The 25,075-nt window shown below is 48.9% G+C and overlaps 1 protein-coding gene across 1 annotated transcript; it reads left to right on the top strand.

Moving 5' to 3' along the window:
* Positions 1-11,306: 11,306 nt before the first annotated feature.
* On the top strand, positions 11,307-20,046 carry LOC141172773 (6-phosphogluconate dehydrogenase, decarboxylating-like). Its single transcript, XM_073657275.1, has 13 exons — positions 11,307-11,468; positions 14,985-15,060; positions 15,356-15,535; positions 15,945-16,010; positions 16,099-16,217; positions 16,355-16,421; positions 16,792-16,926; positions 17,031-17,220; positions 18,326-18,456; positions 18,769-18,902; positions 19,185-19,284; positions 19,558-19,680; positions 19,802-20,046. Exons 1-13 carry the CDS (start codon positions 11,461-11,463, stop codon positions 19,919-19,921), a joined length of 1,449 nt encoding a protein of 482 aa, XP_073513376.1. The 5' UTR covers positions 11,307-11,460; the 3' UTR covers positions 19,922-20,046.
* Positions 20,047-25,075: the final 5,029 nt, after the last annotated feature.

The raw sequence follows: 25,075 nt of genomic DNA, 5'->3' as shown, positions 1-25,075 counted from the left end.
CTCCTGCCTTCCCCCTCTCAGCGCCTCCTGCCTCCCACCCAGCGCCTCCTGCATACAATGATGGTGGACTATCAGGTGCTGTTATATGCAAAGTCAGACGGCACCGCCTGGGACCCATTAGATGGAAATATCCTTATGACCTGCACTCTAGTTATACACAGAAAAAGTAGTCAGGTTATCTGTTTTATCTTGGTATATGTAAAGTAAGGCTCCGACTTTACTTACCACCTCACCTTTAACTCAAGTGATGGCGCCATATAAATACGGCCATATATTTCCTACATAATATTGCAATTCAGTTCCCAAATAATGCCACCATATACCGGGTGTTTTAATTTGCAGCCCCTATTAAATGAGGGTCTTGGACAACTGCCCAGTTTGCCTCCCTGTAATATTGGCTCTGCGTTTGTTGTCCTAATATTAGGTGTCAGATTATGTCACTTATTTCTATTAAATGCTACTTCGACCCCTCCCTGCTCAGTTTATTGATCGTCACCCCCCCCCCTTTTATCCCGCTCCTTGTGACTGATGGTCCCGTCACCACAGCTTTAAATTGACACGCATGCACTTTAGTTTTAACGTCATTTTTTCCTTTTATCCCGTGCTCTGGCTTCACGTCAAAGCAAAGTCCGCCGTTCGCTTGTTTACTGATTTAAAGGGACGTTAACTTGTTTCTCGGTGTTTTGTGTATTGTATTTATGCCTGCGTTTACTTGCACATGATGGAGGGGAGAGAACGGCATTGATGGCACCTTAGCGGCGGAGCGGACTATGCATATCACAGCTACACGAAAACCTCACCGCCGTCCCGGGCCGCTGCGGTCTCACGTGTGAAATTAAGAATTTCTACTCCTCAAGGTGCCCGGAGTCCACGACTGATAGGAAGCTTAGAAGGGATGTGTATGAAACTGGATTTCAGAGCTCACAACTCCCAGCATCATGCACAAAGGGCGGCACGCTGGGAGTTGTAGTGATGGCGGTACCTACACCATTATCCGAGCCGTGCTACACTTGTCCTTCCTCCTCCAGAAATCAGGCGACTTTAGTGTCATTATTTCTTTAACGCACAAGTTTTAGCTTTGGATTAAGAACCACTAATAATTACCCCAGTACCAAATGCCGATGTTCTGGAAGCGCCGGCTCGGTGTTGCATGCTATGGTAAGACATACTTGCTTCTTAGCACCAGACTACAATCCACTACTTGCCGTTTGCTAAGGAGCAACCGATAGAATGTTATAAGTGGGAAATCAAAGCGCCGAACTCGTCTCCACGGATCTGCGCCTGCTTAAAGGGCCAGTAGCCTAGGGGTTCATTCCGGGAACTAAAATACCTTTTCGCTGCTTCTGAAACATGGCGGCGTTCCCGCATAGTGAAGCAAAGGCGTCCATACACGCCGCGGCACAACCGGATGTGTACGTGTCATGTTCTCCACTATCTGGGTTTGTTTTCATTCTGATCGTGGCGGATATCTTGTAGCAGATTCACATCACCTTTGTAAAAACATATCAGAATTCTAACGAGGCGCCAAACTATAAGCGATTAAATTGTGCCGCCAAACCGCGCGTCATGTCCTCTATAGTCTGACGGACGGCTTCCCTGTCACTCCGGCTTACGACCACCTAGAAAAAAGCCTGCGGTGGGTTCCTAGCAATCCGCCGCCGTCACATCATCCGCATCTCGTGCTAGAACTTTGTAAAGCTTTGTTATTGTAGGGTTAGCCACTATTTTCCCTTGAATATAGGTAGAGGTGTAGACCAGTAGGGGGCGCTACAGACGAGACAAATGGTGACATATCTATGGTTTCTGATTGTCCGAAGCACTGGATTTAGAGAAGGAACCTAAACCTGCGGCCGGGCAGATGTCACCGCCAGTGACCCATGATTACACAGTCAATGTCTCGGCTCCAGGAACTTTTTATTTTATATGAAATGTTAGTTTCACCTCTTACACTACAATCGGGCCGATCGCTCATTAGCACATGCACACCCTGAATTTAGTAGATTAACATTTAGAATTTATCAGGTATTAAACATAAATTGCCTACGGCCGTCAATGATAATAAAAAAGAAACATGCAACTCATTTAAAGGGGTTGTCCAAGATTAGTAAACCATGCCTGTTCTCTTCCAGAAACAGTGCTGTCTACTGGTGGTGTCTGGTACTGCAGTAGTAAACAGAACTGAGCTGTAACACCACCTGTGGACAGGTGTGGCGCTGTTTCTAGAAGAAGGCCTCCATGCTTACCCCAGCACTGAGATGTAGTAATACGGGGTTAGCAGTAGGGACGAGGTTTTGCTTTAATCCCCCAGACCCGCTTCCTCCATGCACTTACCAGGTGATACTTCGTCTTACCTTTTCCAGACATTGGATATTTTATTGGACCAAAGCATTCACCTTTTTAAAAGAAAAAAAAACAATCTTTTAATAAAAAAATAATTTGTGTTTTTATGTCATTTCCAAATCCCAGATTTACAGAATGTCTACAGTCTTTGATGCCCATAATATTCAGGGCGCCCCCTTTAGGACGCAGACTCGTCTGTAGATCACATCTCCTTATTGGTGGCACTTTAGGAGGATACAGCCTGTGACTACACCTGTGACATCACTCCTGCTCCGGTGATGTCATCCGCTGTCAGCACACACAGGCCGCATCCTGACAGATCTCACCTTAGGCCATTTGTCGTCTGGTTATTTGCCTCGGACAAGAGGACGCTTGGTAAGGTTCTTGGCAGTGTAAGGGTCACATACACCCGAGCCTTGGCTCCCATTAAACAGCAAGGAAATACTAATCTCTCTAAAAACAGGACGGAAACTCTCATCACGGTTTTAATTTTTTGTGTTTTACTTTGTAAATATAATTGGACGTGTGGGCTTGAGTATACAAAATGTAAATATATCATGTATTTGTACTAATTCTGATCCATTTGCTGTATAGCCTAGATGTGCAATGCAGATATATATATATAACTCTGTGTATTGGTAATCTTGCACCACTGGAAATGTTAGTGAACAAGACCTAACAATAAAAGTACAAGCCGTGCATTAACAGCTCGGGGCCCCGTGTCTTGTGTATACACCTGCATGATCAAGATTAGAAATACATGGCTGCTTTCTCCCAAAAACAGCGCCACACCTGACTACTGGTTGTGCCTGGTATTGAAGCTCACACATCAGATGCATCCGCACTGGACTTATCCTTTGCAGACTTTCCACAAGGTGCAAATTTCATTGCAAAATCGCTGTAGATTTGCAAAGGTTGGTAAGCCATGATAAAAATGTGCAGCATTGATTGACATGCTACAGATGTGATAAGAATGTGCAGCATTGATTGACATGCTGCAGATGTGATAAGAATGTGCAGCATTGATTGACATGCTGCAGATGTGATAAGAATGTGCAGCATTGATTGACATGCTGCAGATGTGATAAGAATGTGCAGCATTGATTGACATGCTGCAGATGTGATGACAATGTGCAGCATTGATTGACATGCTGCAGATGTGATAAGAATGTGCAGCATTGATTGACATGCTGCAGATGTGATAAGAATGTGCAGCATTGATTGACATGCTGCAGATGTGATAAGAATGTGCAGCATTGATTGACATGCTGCAGATGTGAGAAGAATGTGCAGCATTGATTGACATGCTGCAGATGTGATGACAATGTGCAGCATTGATTGACATGCTGCAGATGTGATAAGAATGTGCAGCATTGATTGACATGCTGCAGATGTGATAAGAATGAGCAGCATTGATTGACATGCTGCAGATGTGATAAGAATGTGCAGCATTGATTGACATGCTGCAGATGTGATAAGAATGTGCAGCATTGATTGACATGCTGCAGATGTGATAAGAATGTGCAGCATTGATTGACATGCTGCAGATGTGATAAGAATGTGCAGCATTGATTGACATGCTGCAGATGTGATAAGAATGTGCAGCATTGATTGACATGCTGCAGATGTGATAAGAATGTGCAGCATTGATTGACATGCTGCAGATGTGATAAGAATGTGCAGCATTGATTGACATGCTGCAGATGTGATGACAATGTGCAGCATTGATTGACATGCTGCAGATGTGATGACAATGTGCAGCATTGATTGACATGCTGCGGATGTGATAAGAATGTGCAGCATTGATTGACATGCTGCAGATGTGATGACAATGTGCAGCATTGATTGACATGCTGCGGATGTGATAAGAATGTGCAGCATTGATTGACATGCTGCGGATGTGATAAGAATGTGCAGCATTGATTGACATGCTGCAGATGTGATAAGAATGTGCAGCATTGATTGACATGCTGCGGATGTGATAATGTGCAGCATTGATTGACATGCTGCGGATGTGATAAGAATGTGCAGCATTGATTGACATGCTGCGGATGTGATAAGAATGTGCAGCATTGATTGACATGCTGCAGATGTGATAAGAATGTGCAGCATTGATTGACATGCTGCGGATGTGATAAGAATGTGCAGCATTGATTGACATGCTGCGGATGTGATAAGAATGTGCAGCATTGATTGACATGCTGCGGATGTGATAAGAATGTGCAGCATTGATTGACATGCTGCGGATGTGATAAGAATGTGCAGCATTGATTGACATGCTGCAGATGTGATAAGAATGTGCAGCATTGATTGACATGCTGCAGATGTGATAAGAATGTGCAGCATTGATTGACATGCTGCAGATGTGATAAGAATGTGCAGCATTGATTGACATGCTGCAGATGTGATACGAATGTGCAGCATTGATTGACATGCTGCAGATGTGATAAGAATGTGCAGCATTGATTGACATGCTGCAGATGTGATAAGAATGTGCAGCATTGATTGACATGCTGCAGATGTGATACAAATGTGCAGCATTGATTGACATGCTGCAGATGTGATAAGAATGTGCAGCATTGATTGACATGCTGCCGATGTGAAGCCACATAGCTGGTCGCTGTTTGCTGCAGATTTTCTACGTTGTGTGTAGATGAGTTTCTTAAAATATTATCCATAATTCTTGTAACTGTAATAAGCAGTGAAATTTGCAGCTCCTTCATTTCATGTGTATATACCTTGATCCCTTGGCAACATCAACCTTAGGCCACGGCCCCACTATCAGTATTCGATCAGTATTTTTTCTCAGGAGTGGGAGCCAAAACCAGGAGTGGATGATAAATGCAGAATTGGTGACTTGTTTCTATTATACCTTTTCTCTGATTGTTCCTCACCTGGTTTTGGCTCCCACTCTTGAGAAAAAACACTGACCAAATACTGATAGTGGGGCCGTGGCCTAACGTAGGATCTGCATGTATGGAGCAGGCTCAGGAGCTGAGCCTTCTCTATACAGCCGGCACCGGAGTGTAATTGCTGCTATTGGAGCTTGCTCCAGTTGCAGCAGTTTAACCCCTTATATGCAGCTGTAAATTCTGACAGCGGTGTTTCAGCAGGTGGAAGTGATCCATTTTGTCACACATGGGCTCCCCTGTTATGCAAATGTGGGGTGCTGAGATTGTGGAGGGAGCTAGGAGGCGTACTGAAGACCCCCATGTGCACCCTTTTTGCACCAGTGTTGCGTAAAAATTTTCAAAGTGTTTCTGTCATAAAAACTTTGAAGAATCGCGTCTTTTTGTGTTGAGACAAAGTGTATAGTATGTGAGTGTATGATAATGAGCAGCAGGATACTATACAGAGGGACACTGCAAAGAAATGCACACCATGCAGTACGCTTTTCTTTTTTTGACAGTGGGTCCCTATTTTGGACAGATGCCTTGGAAACCATCCTGACCGGCCCGGTCGGGCACGGTACCCCCTGGGCGTTTGCGCCGGTCGATAGCCACAAACAGTGTGGACCTAGCCTAACCGTTAGATCCAGGCCGCTTGTTGGGTGTTGGTGCAGGGTTGGCCTAAACTGGGGAGTAGGGTTAGATGCAATATAAACATGAACGGCCACAATCTGCTGCTGACTATGGAAGCTATCCAGCTCATTTAATAAGTCATTTTGACTCAGCAGATTTCGGCACTCCTCCCAGACAGGGCACAATAGAAGCTGACGACGGCCTGGAACCTTCCCTGCCGTGTCCTCACGTCCCACAGATCCATCTGAGATCTCGGCTGCTTTCTTGTCCTCCGCGGAATTCACCAGATTGCAAAAACAAGGAACTTTACATAGAAAGAAATCCATGAATTGTCCTCATCTTATGTCAAGTTAATCAATGGATTCTCCACAGTTTCATAGTTCTGTATATTGCAGGGAAAGCTGAGTGACAGCCAGTATGGCTGCTATTGATCACGGCTTCTCATTAGGCTTTCCTGCACTCCTGTACGGCACCTCTTATTAAATTTTACAAAACTTTCTCCAGCTGTAAAACAAAATGCCAGTCTTGATCAATTCTCCTGTGACTATTTTCATTTATTTCTTAGTCTGTACTGATTAGGAGGGCACTAGAGAAGAAGCCGAGCAGGACAAGTGTTTGTCCCTTCCATAATGAGCAGAAACACATCTTTAATGCTGTATATCTATCTTCAGACTTTATTTTACAGCGGCCTATGTCTCCATAAACCCTGGAGTGAGGAAATCATAGGATCCCGAGAGAGAAGAGGGACGGTTTCACCACTCAGCGACTTCCACCCAAGAGTTACATTTCACATCCTTCCTCCTATGTAATATTGTAACACACCGACCCACAGTGGGCACATAGCCATCGCTGTTCTGTACATTGGATCACTGACTCGTCATAGACACAGATTCCTTGCTCTCAGTTCTATCCCTGGGAGAATTCGGCACCCGCAAGGACCCCATATCCCACAGGAAGAGCTGCTATGGAGCACATGGGAAGGAATGATGGCTCCTTCACACTTGCCTATGGCCCATTTGGATCCATATGGGAAGGATAACCCATCATCACAGGATAGTTTTTGTTTTTCCCCTTGGTTCATTTGGACCCCAGAACAAAATAGGGTCCAAGTGGGCCATAAGGAAGGAGCTATCGTATATGGAAAGAATAGCCCAGCACAGGCTAACTCCTTCCCGATAACCCACTTGGACCCCATCACATAACGCAAGGATAGCCCAGCACAAGATAGAGCCTTCCCGATGTGCCTTTAGACCCCAATATATATGGAAAGGATAGCCCAGCATAGGATAGTTCTTTCCCCTTGGGTCATTTGGACCCCAATACAAGATAGATCCTTCCCGATGACCCACTTGGACTCTGTAAGATATGAGAAGGGTAGCCCAGCACAAGATAGCGCCTTCCTGATCTCCATTTAGAACCCAATATATATGGGAAGGATAGCCCAGCATAGGATAGCTTTATCCCCTTGGGACATTTGTACCCCAGCATGAGCGAGAATCCAAGTGGGCAATAGGGAAGAAGTTATCACATATAGAAAGCATAGCCCAGCACAGGATAGCTACTTCTCTAAATCCTTTTAGACCTCAATATATATGGGAAGGATAGCCCAGCAAAGGATAGTTCTTTCCTCTTGGGTCATTTGGACCCTAGCACAAGATAACGCCTTCGCGATGTCCCATCAAACCTCAATATATATATGGGAAGGATAGCCCAGCATAATAGGATAGTTCTTTCCAGTTCAAAAATGACATCTACAGATTGGGAGAAATAGAAAGGAGGGCTGCCACCAGGAGTTTCGGGGCCTAATACTGGCAAAACTTTTGGGCCCCCTTGAGACTCCGCCCAGGGTCCACCCCAGCTCCGCCTCCATCCCTCGAACCTTCCACAGTCCCACCGCTCATTCCTGGAAAAACTCCACTTCTGTACCACGTCTTCACCAATCACACATTAACAGTTCCCATTGAACACCAGTTCACATACATAGCCAGCAGCTTTTGTTTTGGCCAAAAGATATTTTAAGTCGCCACCACGACAAGGTGACTCTTCTGGCCGAGTCCTACTCTACTCTAACCTATTAAACATTTCTTATAATACCCAATATTCTTTTTAGGTATATTTTATTTATGGGAATGTGTCACATACATTTTTCAAAATGACCAATAATATCACATGCGAGGCACAAATACCGTCAGACCATGACCATATCGCATATTACCACCACATAGTGACCGAATAATACCACATACAAGAGACAAATACTGCTACACCATGACCAGACCACATATTACCACCACATAGTGACCGAATAATACCACATACAAGGGACAAATACCGCCACACCGTGAGCAGATCACATATTACCACCACATAGTGACCGAATAATATCACATACAAGGGACAAATACCGCCACACCGTGACCAGATCACATATTACCACCACATAGTGGCCGAATACTACAATACTGATCCTTAATAAAAAAAACAGAATACTAATATTACCATAAGTGCCATTATACACAGGAGCTCTGTACATAGTCTACAGTGTATAGTGTCAGTGTACAGATAACACGTTGACTCACCGGTGCCGTCTCTAGTTGAAGTCCTTCATCTTCGCTTTTTCTCTTCATCCAGCGCAGACATCCATCACTTCTTCCAGCCAGGACTCGTCTCTGCATAAAATAACACAGTTATCTAGAGCAGCTTACAGAGCACATTCCCCAATTTTTTCCCAACTTCTACACTACACCAGATGAAGAAAAAAGTGACATATTGTCGCCCCGCACAGTAACAGGACCCCCCCCTCACTGAAAACAGTATCCTCAAAAATAAAATACATCCCAACAGTAGTAATATCATTTAATTAGCCCTTACAGTAATAATGACCCACATCCTGCTCCCAATGTCTCCATCCTGCCCCCAATGTCTCTCCATTCTGCCCCTCATGTCTCCATTCTGCCCGCCCCATGTCTCTCCATCCTGCCCCTGATGTCTCCATTTTACCTCCATTCTGCCCCCCATGTCTCCATCCTGCCCCCCATGTCTCCATTTTGCCCCCATTCAGCCTGAATTCTGTCTCCATTCTGACCCCCATGGTGCGGCTTTAAAAAAAAAAAGTTTCTTCTTACCTTGCGGAGCTCCAGCAACGCTCAGCTCTCCCATCACCAGAAGCACGATCACTGGTGCATGACAGTGACATCATACGCCAGCGACATGGGCGCTGACGTCAGCTGCCGGCCTGTGATTGGCTAGCGGCTGTTAACTATTGCTGTGCGGGAGGCTTCCAGCACGGCAATAGATTTAAAGTGAACCTGTGTCCGAGGATGCACATTCACAGTGACTGAATATGCAGGGGGCAGCTGGGGGCCCAGTGACCACTGCCGCTGGGGCCTGTTGCGCAGAACAACGGGGCCCCCTCTGTTCACCGGGCCCCATACTCCAGTAAGGGCAGTAATACCCTGATGGCGGCCCTGGAACTAAGCAACAGCACGTGTGAAAAAGACTTGGGTATACTAATAGATCACAGACTGCACGAGTCAACAGTGTGATGCAGCAGCAAAAAGGGCAAACACAATTCTGGGATGTAGTAAGAGAAGCATAGAGTCTAGATCATGTGAAGTAATTATCCCCTCTACTCCTCCTTGGTCAGACCTCATCTGGAATACTGCGTCCAGTTCTGGGCATCACATTTTAAAAAAAGACATAGCAAAACTGGAACAAGTTCAGAGAAGAGCGACCAGGATGGTGAGCGGACTGCAAACTATGTCCTACGGGGAACAGTTAAAGGATCTGGGAATGTTTACCTTGCAAAAAAAAAGGCTAAGAAGAGACTTAATAGCTGTCTACAAATATCTGAAGGGATGTCACAGTGTAGAGGGATCATCCTTATTCTCATTTGCACATGGAAACACAAGAAGCAATGGGAAGAAACTGAAAGGGAGAAGATACAGATTAGATATTAGAAAAAACTTTTTGACAGTGAAGGTGATCAATGAGTGGAACAGGCGGCCACAAGAGGTGGTGAGTTCTCCTTCAATGGACGTCTTCACACAGAGTCTGGAGAGACATCTGTCTGAGATAGTTTAGTGAGCAGGGGGTTGGACACGATGACCCTGGAGGTCCCTTCCAACTCTAACATTCTAGGATTCTTCTTGGATGATTTGGAGCCCAGCACAGGATAGCTCCTTCCCGATGGCCCATTTAGACCCATCACATATGGATAGGATAGCCCAGCACAAGACGGTTCACCCTGATGACCCACTTGGACCCCATCACTCCTACAAGGGGAAGAAAAAAAAATTGCATACTAATCACTGCGTCCTCCTGTATTACTAAGGTCCGTTTACAGACCGCGATGTCCAGACTGGCGCTCAGCATATATGACTATGAGGCTTTAGCATTCGGGTCAGGAGACCCTCGGCCGGTCTGGATTCGGACTGTGAATGTCGGATGTGTGAAATCAGCCTGATGGATTTCTGGAAGCCTCATGACAGCTGCTAAAATTTCTGCCTGAAATCTATAGTGTGAATATACCCGAATACCGGCCATAACGAAGGATCAATGCACAGAAAGGCTACAGAGGGGATTTTTATACTTTATTATCCCAAACAATTATTTAATAACAAGAGCGTCATCACTTCCCCCTGCTGCTCCCCGCCGGCCTTTACTGACTTGATCGCTGCAGCCAATCACTGGGATCTGGTGTGATGTCATCTACGTCAGCGCTGCAGCCTGTTACAGACCAGCAGGAGACTAGGAATGATACTTATTAATTTTAGGGAGAAGAAGCCTTGGGATAGTAAAATTTTAAAAAAAAGACAACCCCTTTAAGAAATCCTGAACCAGAGGCCGTTCTCGTGAATTGCATTTGCCAAATCTTGAGAATTTTCAGTCTTTTTTTTCCAAGAGAAAAACCTTCCACCCTCCTGACTTCACTGCTCTTGTCGAGGATTAGATAAACATGGTGGGTGTCTTCCACAAACAGCACCACCCTTGTTCACAGGTTGTGCCTGGTACTGCAGCTGCATTGACGTTCATGAGGCTGAGAAGTAATTCCACAGACATCCTGCTGCAATGTGTAGCGCTGTTTTTATTATTACTAAAAGAAGAAAGCAAACGTGTGTGGAAGCTGCAGTATAATCTGCTGACAGCCTGTCGGGGTCACAGTGATGATGATGCAATGGCCTCCCCGGCTGCAGCCAGTCACCCACCTTCCCCCTCCAGGCAGGTGAGGAGCAGCTTCCTGCAATGTCATCGCCCTGTCAGCAGGCGCAGGGTTAACAGCTCGGGCTGTGATTGCTCTGGTCTGATTGGTCGGCTCACTGCCTGACGAGCCACCGTCCCCTCGCATAGGACGAGTCACCACCAGGCCACGCCCCTTTACATGATCCGGGGCCAATCGTAACGAGCCACCGTCCCCTCGCATAGGACGAGTCACCACCAGGCCACGCCCCTTTACATGATCCGGGGCCAATCGTAGAGAGGACAGGGCGTGACGTCAGATGGTTTTTAGAGAACTACACGGACTGAAGTCTGGATCTGTCACACGGCGGCGAGAGGAGGAAACGGCAACAACCGGCACCGGCATCACCGAGCAACAAACATGGCGGAGTGAGTGCGGGGGGAGACGTCACTGCGGGGAGACGTGCAGCCCCAGCGTCCTGCTCCTCAGCCTGCGGGCGGCACCTGGCAGGGCATGCTGAGACTTACAGTTCTCAAGCTGCAGCTGGTCACGTTACTTGACATCCGGGGTCACAGTGCAATAGTGACAGGTGTAAGGGTCCCCAGATAGCGGGGTCTGAGGGCGGCTGCCCCCTGTCTGCACCCCTGTAATCTGCACCCCTAGTATTTTATCCCCCTGTATCTGTGCCCCCTATATTCTCCCTCTGTTCCCCAGACAAGGTGCCCACTGCGTCCCTGATCTCTGCGTCCCTGACTGCTCCCTCTGCGCCCTGATGACAGCCACCCCTGACTGCTCCCTCTGCGCCCTGATGACAGCCACCCCCGACTGCTCCCTCTGCGCCCTGGTGACAGCCACCCCCGACTGCTCCCTCTGCGCCCTGGTGACAGCCACCCCTGACTGCTCCCTCTGCGCCCTGATGACAGCCACCCCCGACTGCTCCCTCTGCGCCCTGGTGACAGCCACCCCCGACTGCTCCCTCTGCGCCCTGGTGACAGCCACCCCCGACTGCTCCCTCTGCGCCCTGGTGACAGCCACCCCCGACTGCTCCCTCTGCGCCCTGGTGACAGCCACCCCCGACTGCTCCCTCTGCGCCCTGGTGACAGCCACCCCCGACTGCTCCCTCTGCGCCCTGGTGACAGCCACCCCCGACTGCTCCCTCTGCGCCCTGATGACAGCCACCCCCGACTGCTCCCTCTGCGCCCTGGTGACAGCCACCCCCGACTGCTCCCTCTGCGCCCTGGTGACAGCCACCCCCGACTGCTCCCTCTGCGCCCTGGTGACAGCCACCCCCGACTGCTCCCTCTGCGCCCTGGTGACAGCCACCCCCGACTGCTCCCTCTGCGCCCTGGTGACAGCCACCCCCGACTGCTCCCTCTGCGCCCTGGTGACAGCCACCCCCGACTGCTCCCTCTGCGCCCTGGTGACAGCCACCCCCGACTGCTCCCTCTGCGCCCTGGTGACAGCCACCCCCGACTGCTCCCTCTGCGCCCTGGTGACAGCCACCCCCGACTGCTCCCTCTGCGCCCTGGTGACAGCCACCCCCGACTGCTCCCTCTGCGCCCTGGTGACAGCCACCCCCGACTGCTCCCTCTGCGCCCTGGTGACAGCCACCCCCGACTGCTCCCTCTGGGCCCCGGTGACAGCCACCCCCGACTGCTCCCTCTGCGCCTCCTATACATATATATATATTATTCTTCCTCTCTGTAGATGTCAGTGACCTTGTTGTTTCAGTGATTTCCATTGACTTCTATGAAGTTCCTGTAATGGGCCCCAACATACAACATGTAGGAAGACTTGTCACCCGCCGTAACCTTAAAGGGGTCACTCACAGACACAACGCATCGCTGGGGTTCAGGGGTCCCGTGTTCTCTCTTTATCGGAGCGGTGGCCGGACTCCTGCGCCTCCATTCCCTTTATTGTCTATACGGGGCTGGGGGTGTTGGGCTCCTGGAGTCTTTGTCCAACATTTACTGACACTTTTACACCAACATTCAGTGTTCTCTGCACTGGAGGATCTGGTGATGCCTTCATTGTAGCTCTATTCTTTGGGTGTTGGGTGCTCTTGGCCCCCTCTTAGTAACGCTTTTTGCCCTTTTAGTGAGTTGGTTCTCGGCCTGGTTCAGTCGGCCATAATTCTCGGTTCTTATATGGACTGTAATTCACCGACCTCCGGCCTCGCAGCCTGAGCCTAGTTTTGCAAGTGAAAAGTCGTTCTACTGGAGATATCGCCCACCCATTAGCATTCAGTCTGTAAGCTGCAGTGAGACCTGCGCCTGTATCTCCGCAGCGGGGAGGCCGCTTCTTTAGCTTTTATACCGTTTGTCTATTGAGAAGATTTTAGACTAACGCGGACACCAATAGACGGAGCAGCGGAGCTGGAGCCGCTGATCGTAGCTGCCTCTCCTGCAGATTGTTCTGTGGATTTCAGACCAGATCCACAGTGGAGATTTCTCGCCATGTGTTCACTTAACCTTAGAGCAGATACAGACACCGACCTTAGAGGATTGGTTGCAGCATATAAAGGGTTAACAGTGACCCCGAGTCCCGGTAATGGGAAATCCTTAACTTCCCTGATTCTAATCCGTCTCTCGGCGGCAGTGATGTAACGTGACAGCGATGGAATCTGGATTTTCCCAAGGAATCCAGTAATCCTGTGTAGTAATGAGATCTCCGGGGGTTATTTATATACCTGTTAGATGATCTATGGTAATTAGCTCCAGAAAACGGTTATGGGCGATATGCAAAACGCCGCTGGTCAGGAGATTACACCTACAGGATATCCTAGAGCTGTGGAACATTGTGAATGCTGGATGATCATACAGAGCCTTCTGGTTCATATCCGGATCTGCTATAAGTGATATTGGGGCAGATGCAGAATTTCCCTTTTCTATTCCAAAATGCGAATGTTTAAAATAGACGCTCCCTCCTCTGATTCACACCAGGGGAGGCGGATGTCAGTGTTCTTCTTCTTCTTCAGGAAGGCGTGTCAGGCCGTGTAGAAATCCGGGACTTTACAGTTTAATCCTGTCCATGCGGGAGAGGGTTAATCCCCGCTGCCCTTGTTTGTTCTAGCTGCATGCCGTGTCATGCCATCGCCTGGTGCATCCAGCGCCTGCACAGAGCGGGCAGGTTTCTATGGCTGTGTATGGGATTGGCATCCGTCGGTGAGGTAGAGAGCGCCTCGTGCCTCCATGACCGCAGTGTCGTTGACTTGTGTCTGCACCTGGGCCCATTACCCGTAGGCCGAAAAAGCGGGAGATTGCAGGATAAGTTTTCCCCAAGTAACGAGATAACAAACTGCTCCAAAATGAAGGAAGACTTGAGTATGTTCCAATAGAGCAGATTTTTGTGCCTATATAGCACAGCAACAGGTTACGAAATCGGCGGAAAAATTGTCAGCGTGCGCTGACCTGAACAGTACAAGTTGCGGATGTCACCGCAGTGCAAGGGGTGAGCAGTGCCGCGGATCTGCCGCAGTGAAGGCTGCACTGGTGTGTGCGCCCCTGCAGCAGGAGGTCTGTGCAGAAACGTCACGTGGGAATATACCCTTAAAGAGAGTTATAACCTCAGGGCTGATGATCAGAGGGGGTCACAGTGGCTCTGCTCCATTCATGCTCTATGGAGAGAGCGGAGAGGTGCAATTGGATATCTTCAGCAGAGTGGATGGAGCGGTGGCGCACATCCCTTGCATGATAACGGAGATAAGACGTGACGTTTATAACAGACATACGCAGTTTTATTATCCACACAAAGTTCCACACTCTTTCCAAAATCAACACCTGAAGTGACTGCGGTGAGTGATGTCCTTTGTGCACGTTCCCCGATCCTGTCATCGCTGCTTGTTCGGCTGGGTGTGTGCGATAATCTCCCCCCGCCGTGTCCTCTGCTGATCTCCGAGTTCATGAAACTTTATTTTTATTTATTTTTTTTTTTCTCTCTACCAGAGCTGATATCGCTCTCATCGGATTGGCTGTGATGGGCCAGAACCTGATCCTGAACATGAACGACCACGGCTATGTGGTAAGTGGTGAGATGGCGAAACGCGTCGTTGGTTCATCTCTGGATTATGTAACGCCCGGCTCTTGGGTGACTTCCTTCCTTGCTGAACATTAAATATGTGCCAATATAGCAAAATAATGGAAAAATTGCAAATTGTGGGCTAATACTACGCCTCCCAGCGGGGCATGATGAGAGCTGAAGCTTTGCAATTGGAAGTCAAAGCCCTATATCACGGGCTTGTATGTCAACCTTCGTAGCATATACGCAGTTGTGCGGGTTATACGTGGTCCGATATGTGACTGTTCTCCTCCACCAGGTTTGTGCATTTAACCGGACGGTTTCTAAAGTTGACGAGTTCCTGGCTAATGAGGCAAAAGGCACCAAGGTGATCGGGGCACATTCCTTACAAGAAATGGTCTCCAAGCTGAAGAAACCTCGTAGGATCATGATGTTGGTGAAGGCCGGGACGGCGGTGGACGACTTCATTAATAGCCTGGTATGTATTGATAGCCGTATAGGGCACCATCGCTGTGTAGGAGTATGGGGTCAACCTGTCGTTGCCCAATTCGATGAGGCCTGGTGCTGCCCATGGCCACCCTGTCATCACATGCTTTTTATAGTCGTGTTGATCCTGTGCGGGCACTAGGGGGCATCTCACAATGCAGGGTGGAGGACGCGTGATCCGGTCTGATTATTACTCCCTATCTGCCCAATATTTAATCACAATCTGGAAATACACAGGATCCTTTGTCCCGGGCCCGCTCCCAATGGGCACGGCCTGCGCCCTGTTGACATTACCAGCTTAGTAAGGATTCCCTCGCTGCCAGGTGTGACTACAATCTCCTGAGTCATCTGATCTGGGCATTTCTGGCCGCTGGTAACGTCATCTTGTTCTATGGCTGCAGGTTCCTCTTCTTTCACCTGGCGACATCATCATCGATGGCGGCAATTCGGAGTATAGTGACAGCACGGTAGGTTTCCATCTGGGCTGCCGTGATTACAGCATAGTCGTATCTGCAAAATCTTTACTGTATTTATATTTTTTTGCTTTCCTTTCAGAGGCGCTGTAAGCAGCTGAAGGCCAAGGGCATCCGGTTTGTGGGCAGCGGTGTCAGCGGAGGAGAGGACGGGGCCAGATATGGACCCTCGCTGATGCCCGGAGGAGATAATGAAGCTTGGTAAGAGTTCTGAAAAGTTCACGCACCTGTTAAGAGTTTTATTCGCCCCAATAAAGTTGGGGTTAGAGATCAAATGCCCGCCGTGCCCTCTGCAGACGTGCCAGGGAACACTCAGGGGTTTCTCTCTTCTTTTTCAGGCCTTACATTAAGGACATTTTCCAGAGCATCGCAGCGAAGGTCGGCAATGAGCCGTGCTGTGACTGGGTGAGTGAATGTCCATGATGACTCGGGACCAAAGTCCTCGTTATTATATTGCGTCATTAGGATTAGAGAGGGTCTCTAAGAAACCCCCTCCCCCATGAATGAGCAGATACAAAGAGCGCTGCAGAGGAATTGCCCACTGCTGTATAGGATGGGGACCTTAAAGGGTTAACTCAGCATTGGCTGTTACTGGATCCTTTGATTGGCAGGATGTAGTTCCTACATGTATGTGCAGAAGTCGTGTACAGTGCCCCCTGGTGGTTCTGTGCCAGTTTAACCCCGTGTGGATTATGTATACTTTCTTATCTTCAGTCTTCCTCATGCCTTTATACCTGGACCTGACGCCATACTGTGATTCTCTCTTTCTGGGCAGGTGGGTGACGAAGGCTCCGGACACTTCGTGAAGATGGTTCACAATGGCATTGAATACGGGGACATGCAGCTGATCTGCGAGGCTTACCATCTGATGAAGGACATCCTGGGGATGGAGCAGGACGAGATGGCCAAGGTGCAGCGTTGGGACGTGCACTAGAAAAAAAAAAACTTCCAAAAATTCAACATTTTTTACTTTATTATTTTTGCGCTCATTGTGTATAATTGTTTTCTGTTCAGACGTTTGAGGACTGGAACAAGACGGAGCTGGACTCGTTCCTGATCGAGATTACGGCCGACATTCTGAAATTCCGGGACACGGATGGAAAGCACCTGCTCCCGAAGATCCAGGACACGGCTGGGCAGAAAGGCACCGGAAAGTGGACCGCCATCTCCGCTCTAGATTTCGGGGTCCCGGTTACTCTCATCGGTAAGCACTTTATTTATTTTTTTTCTTCTCCAGTCACATCTAAAGCTGCATTCAGAACTTTGCTAGTGCATTGTTGGAGCTGGACGGGTTTTATACGTCAGAGGGCAGGCGGCAGAATTTGGAAAGCATCCTTGGTGTGAATGCACTGATCAAACTGTATTGCAGCATTTTTGCTTCTTTATGGCTTTTTGCAGCAGCTGCTCTCTAGGGGTCCAGCAGGGGGTCCCCCTTTACTGCATGCAAACTTACTATTAAGTAAATGTAGCGTCACATACAAGTGGTGTTAATGTAGGATCAGCTGAGGGGATGGAAAAGTAAACTGCATTTTTGGGGTGTTCAGGATTAAACAAAAGAAAAAACATTGCAGCTTTCTTCCAAAACAGCACCATGCCTATCTACAGGTTGTGTCTGGTATTGCAACTCTCGGCTCCTTTTTGAAGTGAATTAAAGATGCATTACCAAACACAACCTGCAAACAAGTGTGGCGCTCTAATTCTGTGCAATGTGATAATCCAGAAGCTTTCTGGACACATTATCTGTTCCTGGTGAAGATACTTCTTATCAGACCTCATAATTCCCTTTTTTTTTTTACATAAGCTGGTAGATTGACATTGCAGTAAGAGTCGTATAACTTGTTGGGGAGGATTTCATGTTTTTCAGTCCCTTTCGCGCCCGCTCCCCCGCTCACAGTGTTGTAATCCCATCAGGAAGCGCTGCACAACTTTGTGTCATCGTGAAACCAGTTCTGTGGGATGATGCTACTGACGGGGTTAAAATATATAGTCGCAGCGCTGTCCTGATGAAGCGGAGAATCTTACTACCCGCTTCTGCAGAGCATCACATCTGTCTCAGGCAGATCAGGGAATGATGTGGCCGCTGGTCCTGTGAATTTAGTCACTCAGCTTCCTGCACCTCCGCTGCAATAGAGCTGCAGTACCAGGCACAGCCACACTCTTGTGTGGCGCTGTCTGCAGTGATTGCCTGAGCGCCCTTCATTCCTCTGAATCGGGGTTAGGTGATCAGTATTTTTCGTAGGTTTCGTGCAGTGAGAACCTGGCCGGAGATACTGGTGGAAATCTTCTTACACTTGTCCTCCATCCCGCAGGTGAAGCAGTGTTTGCTCGCTGTCTGTCATCCTTGAAGAAAGAGAGGATTGTGGCGAGCCAGCAGCTTCAGGGACCAAAACAGGCGCCATTCAAAGGAGACAAGAAGGCGTTCCTGGAGGACATCCGCAAGGTATGCACTAAAGGAAAGGAGCATTTTGCTAATGCTGAGAACAGACCTAAGACTAATAATATAAATGAAAACTGCAGACCCTGAATCAGCAGGAAATGGGAGACGTAAGCTATGAAATCTGCAGTATTATGAATGCAGCTCTGGAGTATCTTAACAACATGTGTGAACAGTGAATTCTGGCTTCTCATACACTTTGCTGGTACTGCCAGACGCAGCTGAAAATTTACATAAAAATCTGCAGCAAAACACAACGTGTGTGCACTTACCCTAAAAGTATTTTTTATATCTATTTTTTTTATTTTTCCCCTTCAGGCTTTATATGCATCTAAGATCATTTCTTACGCACAAGGATTCATCCTGTTCCGTCAGGCGGCGAAGGATTTTGGTTGGAAGTTAAATTACGGAGGAATTGCAATGATGTGGAGAGGAGGCTGCATCATCCGCAGGTAACGGGAGGGTTTTAGAGCGACTTTCCAGCTGCTTTAAAACTACAACTCCCAGCGTGTCCTGATGGCTCGGTTGTGATTTTTGCAGCAGCTGGAGAGCGAGAGGTCGGATCTCACGATGTAAAGAACTAAATCTCTACATCGACGCCTGTTTCTCATTTTTGCTGCAACTTTAGGATTCTTCCCTTTTTCTATTCTTTTTTATGATTAATAAATGAGAAAAAAAAAAAAAAAAAAAAAAAAAAAAGCATGCATATATTTATTTATTTTTATTTTTTACAGTGTGTTCTTAGGCAAAATCAAGGAAGCCTTCGACAGGAATCCTGATCTCCAAAACCTCTTGCTGGATGATTTCTTCAAAAAGGAGATGCACAACTGCCAGGTGAGCGCGGGGGGAGCAGATAAAGGAGGGCGTCCATTAGGTCCGACACTACGCCATCTGTAGCTTAATCCTTTCGGCTCCATTTCCTGAATTAATGTTTGCAGAACTCTTAGCGCCCATGGATGCTTATTGGTCCTATTATCAGGGGTCCGCAGGTTGTGGGTCGTTCACTTGCTATATAAGATGATGGCGATGCTATAAAGTACATGTAGGGGTTGTGGGCCCCTATTAAAGATGTTTGCATTCACTCACTGGTTCCCTCCTGTCCCCCAGGAGTCCTGGCGCCGAGCGGTGAGCACTGGGGTGCAGCATGGGATCCCTATGCCGTGCTTCACCACAGCTTTGTCTTTCTATGACGGCTACAGGCATGAAATGTTACCAGCAAACCTGATCCAGGTGAGGGGTTTATTTCCTGTAATTTGGTGGTCTCCGGCTGCTGCTGAACTACAACTCCCATCATGCCCTGGTGGACTTGGGTTGCAGAGTTGATGGTGTTTCGTTTTATTATTTATTTCAGGCTCAGAGAGATTACTTTGGGGCTCACACCTACGAGCTCCTGACCAAACCTGGAAATTACGTTCACACTAACTGGACCGGTCATGGAGGCAACGTGTCTTCTTCTTCCTACAATGTGTGAGCTGCTCGTCCGTTGTCTGAGAGAGTCGTCCGGACCCATCATAGTCGCTGTCTTATGTGTTGTCCGTTTTATTTTTTATTTTTTTCTAATCTGTTTAGTACGAGAATAAATGTTTTTATATGGTTGCTGCCTTGTGCCGTGACTGAGATATTAATCTGTCTTCCTCATACGGTAACGAGGGTCTAATGACATCAGAACTCTTACAATATTTTCTATAAAAGGGAAGAAAACTTTTTTCTCTGCTCCTGAATCCTCAGATGCGTCGTTTTCTTACTCGCTTTCACTCCAGCTGTACGTTTCCCGCACCTCCATCTTTCTGACTTTGCATTCAGACTGGATTGACTCCCGCCTTCTCTTTTTGTTTCTAGAATATAAAAAGGTAAAATCCTTCATCTGAAAAAAAAAAGGTTCCTTAAAAATCCAAATCCTTCCCTTTATAACACTGTAAGGGAAGAGCAGACGGCCGTATAATTCGAACGAGGATCACAACGCAATCCTCGGACTGGCCGGCAGCTCTCTTTACCCGAGCATGACAGCTGCATAGAAATATACGGCGTCACTCTTGGGTCGGGAGAGCCGCCGGCCAGTCCAAGCAGTGTTGCGATCCTCATCCGTCTGCTCTTCTCTTACAGTGTTATCAGGATGAGCTTTGTCCGTTTTTTTTTTTTTTAATTATAGGTTTTTGTTACTTGTTTAACGTCCAAAAAATGTTCAGTTCTCCCGCCTTGGTTACCCCGAGGTCTGAATGGCAGTCGGTGATGATGGGATGTTCTCACCTCACCTGAGTGATTTAATCTCCTGCATGTAGAGAACAAAACATATTCTGGAATCGTGACGGGGTCCTACCTAAATCCCGCCATCTGGGATGTGTTGCAGAAGGACTCTGTAGTATTGTACAGTTCTTCCACAATTTTTTTATAGTTGTGCAAAAACTTTGCAACTTTTGTTATTTTTACACCATTATTTTGCTCCGTGTGTAGAATGACAAATTCATAGTTTTTATGTCCAAAAAAATAGCCTAAATTACAATAAAAATATATACTCGGGTCCCTGACAAGAGTAAAATGGATTTGGTGCCTCTTAATCCAGCAAACTCTTCGGAGACCGGCGTGCAATGAACGAGTGTCCCTTTGGCCTCCATCAGGGATGAATAAATTGGTAATGCTGCTCTCCTTTCCCTCCAGATGGATTAGTTTAGTCAGTTCTGCTGTTCTAGCTAGAGACATCGCCGAAAAAAAAAAAACCTGCATCCCTCAACTACAGTGGGGAAATAAGTATTTGATACTCTGCCGATTTTGCAAATTTTCCTACCAACAAAGAATGGAGAGGTCTGTAATTTTTATCGTAGGTCACTTCACCTGTGAGAGACAGAAACTAAAAATAAAATATGTAAAATCCTACAATGTGATTTTTCTGGAATTAAATTGCATTTTATTGCATGAAATAAGTATTTGATCACCGACCAACCAGCAAGAATTCTGCCTCTCACAGAACTGTTCCTTTTTTCTTTAAGAAGCCCTCCTACTCTGCACTCATTACCTGTATTAATTGCAGCTGTTTGAACTTGTTACCTGTATAAAAGACATCTGTCCACACACTCCAACCTATCCACCATGGCCAAGACCAAAGAGCTGTCTAAGGACACCAGGGACAAAATTGTGGACCAGGACAAAAGGCAAGCAGCCTGGTGAGAAGGCAACAACTGTTGGCGCAATTATTAGAAAATGGAAGAAACACAAGATGACTGTCAATCTTCCTCGGTCTGGGGTTCTATGCAAGATCTCGCCTTGTGGGGTAAGGAGGACTGAGAAAGGTAAGGAATCAGCCCAGAACTACACGGGAGAACCTGATCACTGACCTGAAGAGAGCTGGGACCACAGTCTCAAACATTACCGTTAGTAACACACTACACAGTCATGGATTAAAATCCTGCAGGGCACGCAAGGTCCCCCCGATCATGCCAGCACATGTCTAGGCCCGTTTGAAGTTCGCCAATGACCATCTGGATCATCCAGAGGAGGCATGGGAGAAGGTCATGTGGTCAGATGAGACCAAAATAGAACTTTTTGGTATCAACTCCACTTGCCGTGTTTGGAGGAAGAAGGATGAGTACAAACCTAAGAACACCGTCCCAACCGTGAAGCATGGTGGGGGATACATCATACCTTGGGGGTGCTTTCTGCAAAGTGGATAGGATGACTGCACCGTATTGAAGGGAGGATACATGGGGTCATGTATTGTGAGATTTTGGCCAACAGCCTCCTTCCCTCAGTAAGAGCATTGGAGATGGGTTGTGGCCGGGTCTTCCAGCATGACAATGACCCGAAACACACAGTCAGGACAACTAAGGAGTGGCTCTGTAAGAAGCATTTCAAGGTCCTGGAGTGGCCTAGCCTGTCTCCAGCCCTGAACCCAATAGATAATCTTTGGAGAGAGCTGAAACTCAATGTTGCCCAGTGACAGCCCCAAAACCTGAAAGATCTGGAGAAGATCTGTGTGGAGGAGGGGGCCAAAATCCCTGCTGCAGTGTGTGCAAACCTGGTGAAGAACTAGAGGAAACGTCTGACCTCTGTAATTATATCAAAGGTTTCTGGACCAAATGTTAAGTTCTGTTTTTCTATTGTATTAAATACTTATTTCTTGCAATAAAATGCAAATTAATTATGTAAAAATCATACAATGTGATTCTCTGGATTTTTTTTTAAGATTCTGTCTCTCACAGATGAAGTGACCTATCATAAAAATTACAGACCTCTCCAGTCTTTGTAGGTGGGAAACCTTGCAAAATCGACAGTGTATCAAATACTTATTTTCCCCACTGTATATGAGAAATCTGTCGCTGCTGCCCATAGAGAAGCATCGAGCGGAGGGTCTCACTCTTGGGCTCTTTCTTCCTCTCCACTAAGGGCTCGCTCATATGAGCGAACAAATAGGACAAGTGCACTCCGATAAAAAATCGGATTGCACTCGCCCCAATGTTACCCTATGGTGCAGCTCACATCTGAGATTATTTTCTCATGCCGATTCAGCATGCTGCGAATGGTTTGAGAATCTGAACCTGAAAAGCCACAGGGTCACATGCGCCAATCTGGGGCTGCAGCCTTTCCACCATTGCGGTGAATTCTGAATGTGATGTGTGAAGGTTTTCTTGTCCCCTCACTCTTCCCTGGGGGTGTATGACCCCGGCCCGCGCCCTCACGGCCTAATTGCTCCGCTGTGGGTGTGCACGACCTCCTCGCTCTGCTGTGGTGGTGTACAACCCCGGCCTGCTCCCTCCTCGCTCCGCTATAGGGTTGTACGACCCCGACCCACGCCCTCCTCGCTCCGCTGTGGGGGTGTACGACCCTGGCCCACACCCTAATTGCTCCGCTGTGGGGGTGCATGACCTCGGCCCGCGCCCTTCTCACCCTGCTGTGGGGGTGCACAGCCTCGGCCCGCGCCCTCACACTCCGCTGTGGTGGGTGTACGACCCCAGCCTGCGCCCTCCTCACTCAGCTGTGGGGGTGTATGACCCCGGCCTGTGCCCTCACGGTCTTCTCGCTCCGCTGTGGGGGTGTACGACCTTGGCCCACACCCTAATTGCTCCGCTGTAAGGGTGCATGACCTCGGCCCGCGCCCTTCTCACTCCGCTGTGGGGGTGCACGGCCCCAGCCCTAACACTCCACTGTGGGGGTGTACGACCCCAGCCAGCGCTCTGCTGTGAGGGTGTATGACCCTGGCCTGTGCCCTCACGGTCTTCTCGCTCCACTGTGGGGGTGTACGAACCCGGCCCGCGACCTCACAGCCTAATCGCTCCACTGTGGAGGTGCACAAACTCAGCCCGCGCCCTCCTCGCTCCGCTGTGGGGGTGTACAACCCCGGCCCGCGCCCTCACTCCACTGTGGGTACATGACCCGGCACGCGCCCTCACGGCCTAATTGCTCCCCTGTGGGGGTGCACGGCCTCCTCGCTCCACTGTGGGGGTGTATGACCCCGACCCGCGCCCTCCTCGCTCCACTGTGGGGGTGTAAGACCCTGGCCCGCACACTCACGGCCTCCTCACTCCGCTGTAAGGGTGCACGACCCTGGCTCGCACCCTCACGGTCTCCTTGCTCCACTGTGGGGGTGTAAGACCCCGACCTGCGCCCTCACAGCCTAATCGCTCTGCTGTGGGTGCATGACCCCGGCCCTCATGGCTTAATCGCTCCTCTGTGGGGCCCTCACAGACCTCGGCCCGCTCCTTCACACCCTCCTCGCTCCACTGTGCGAGCATACGACCCTGACCCGCGCCCTCCTCGCTCCCCTGAGGGGGTGTACAACCCCGGCCCGCGCCCTCCTCGCTCCGCTGAGGGGGTGTACGACCCCGGCCCACGCCCTCCTCACTTCAATGTGGGGGTGTACGACCCTGACCCGCGCCCTCCTCGCTCCCCTGAGGGGGTGTACAACCCCGGCCCGCGCCCTCCTCACTCCGCTGAGGGGGTGTACGACCCCGGCCCACGCCCTCCTCACTTCAATGTGGGGGTGTACGACCCCGGCCCACGCCCTCCTCACTTCGCTGTGGGGGTGTACGACCCCGGCCCACGCCCTCCTCACTTCGCTGTGGGGGTGTACGACCCCGGCCCACGCCCTCCTCACTTCGCTGTGGGGGTGTACGACCCCGGCCCACGCCCTCCTCATTTCGCTGTGGGGGTGTACGACCCCAGCCCACGCCCTCCTCACTTCGCTGTGGGGGTGTACGACCCCGGCCCACGCCCTCCTCACTTCGCTGTGGGGGTGTATGACCCCGGCCCACACCCTCCTCACTTCGCTGTGGGGGTGTACGACCCCAGCCCACGCCCTCCTCACTTCGCTGTGGGGGTGTACGACCCCGGCCCACGCCCTCCTCACTTCGCTGTGGGGGTGTATGACCCCGGCCCACGCCCTCCTCACTTCGCTGTGGGGGTGTACGACCCCGGCCCACGCCCTCCTCACTTCGCTGTGGGGGTGTACGACCCCCTCACTTCGCTGTGGGGGTGTACGACCCCAGCACCCGCCCTCCTCACTTCGCTGTGGGGGTGTACAACCCCGGCCCGTGCCCTCACCAGCCTCTCTATACGCCGCCATCTCTACACCGTACATATGGTAATGATATAATGAGTATGGACGAGAATTCAGCCTGAAGTTGCACAAAACTGA

The sequence above is a fragment of the Phyllobates terribilis genome, unplaced genomic scaffold, assembly GCF_046119375.1.
Source record: "Phyllobates terribilis strain yellow unplaced genomic scaffold, ASM4611937v1 Scaffold_12__6_contigs__length_324123572, whole genome shotgun sequence".
NCBI lineage: Eukaryota > Metazoa > Chordata > Amphibia > Anura > Dendrobatidae > Phyllobates > Phyllobates terribilis.
The sequence above is the reverse complement of the archived record's forward strand: the minus strand, read 5'-3'. Positions and strand labels throughout refer to the sequence as shown.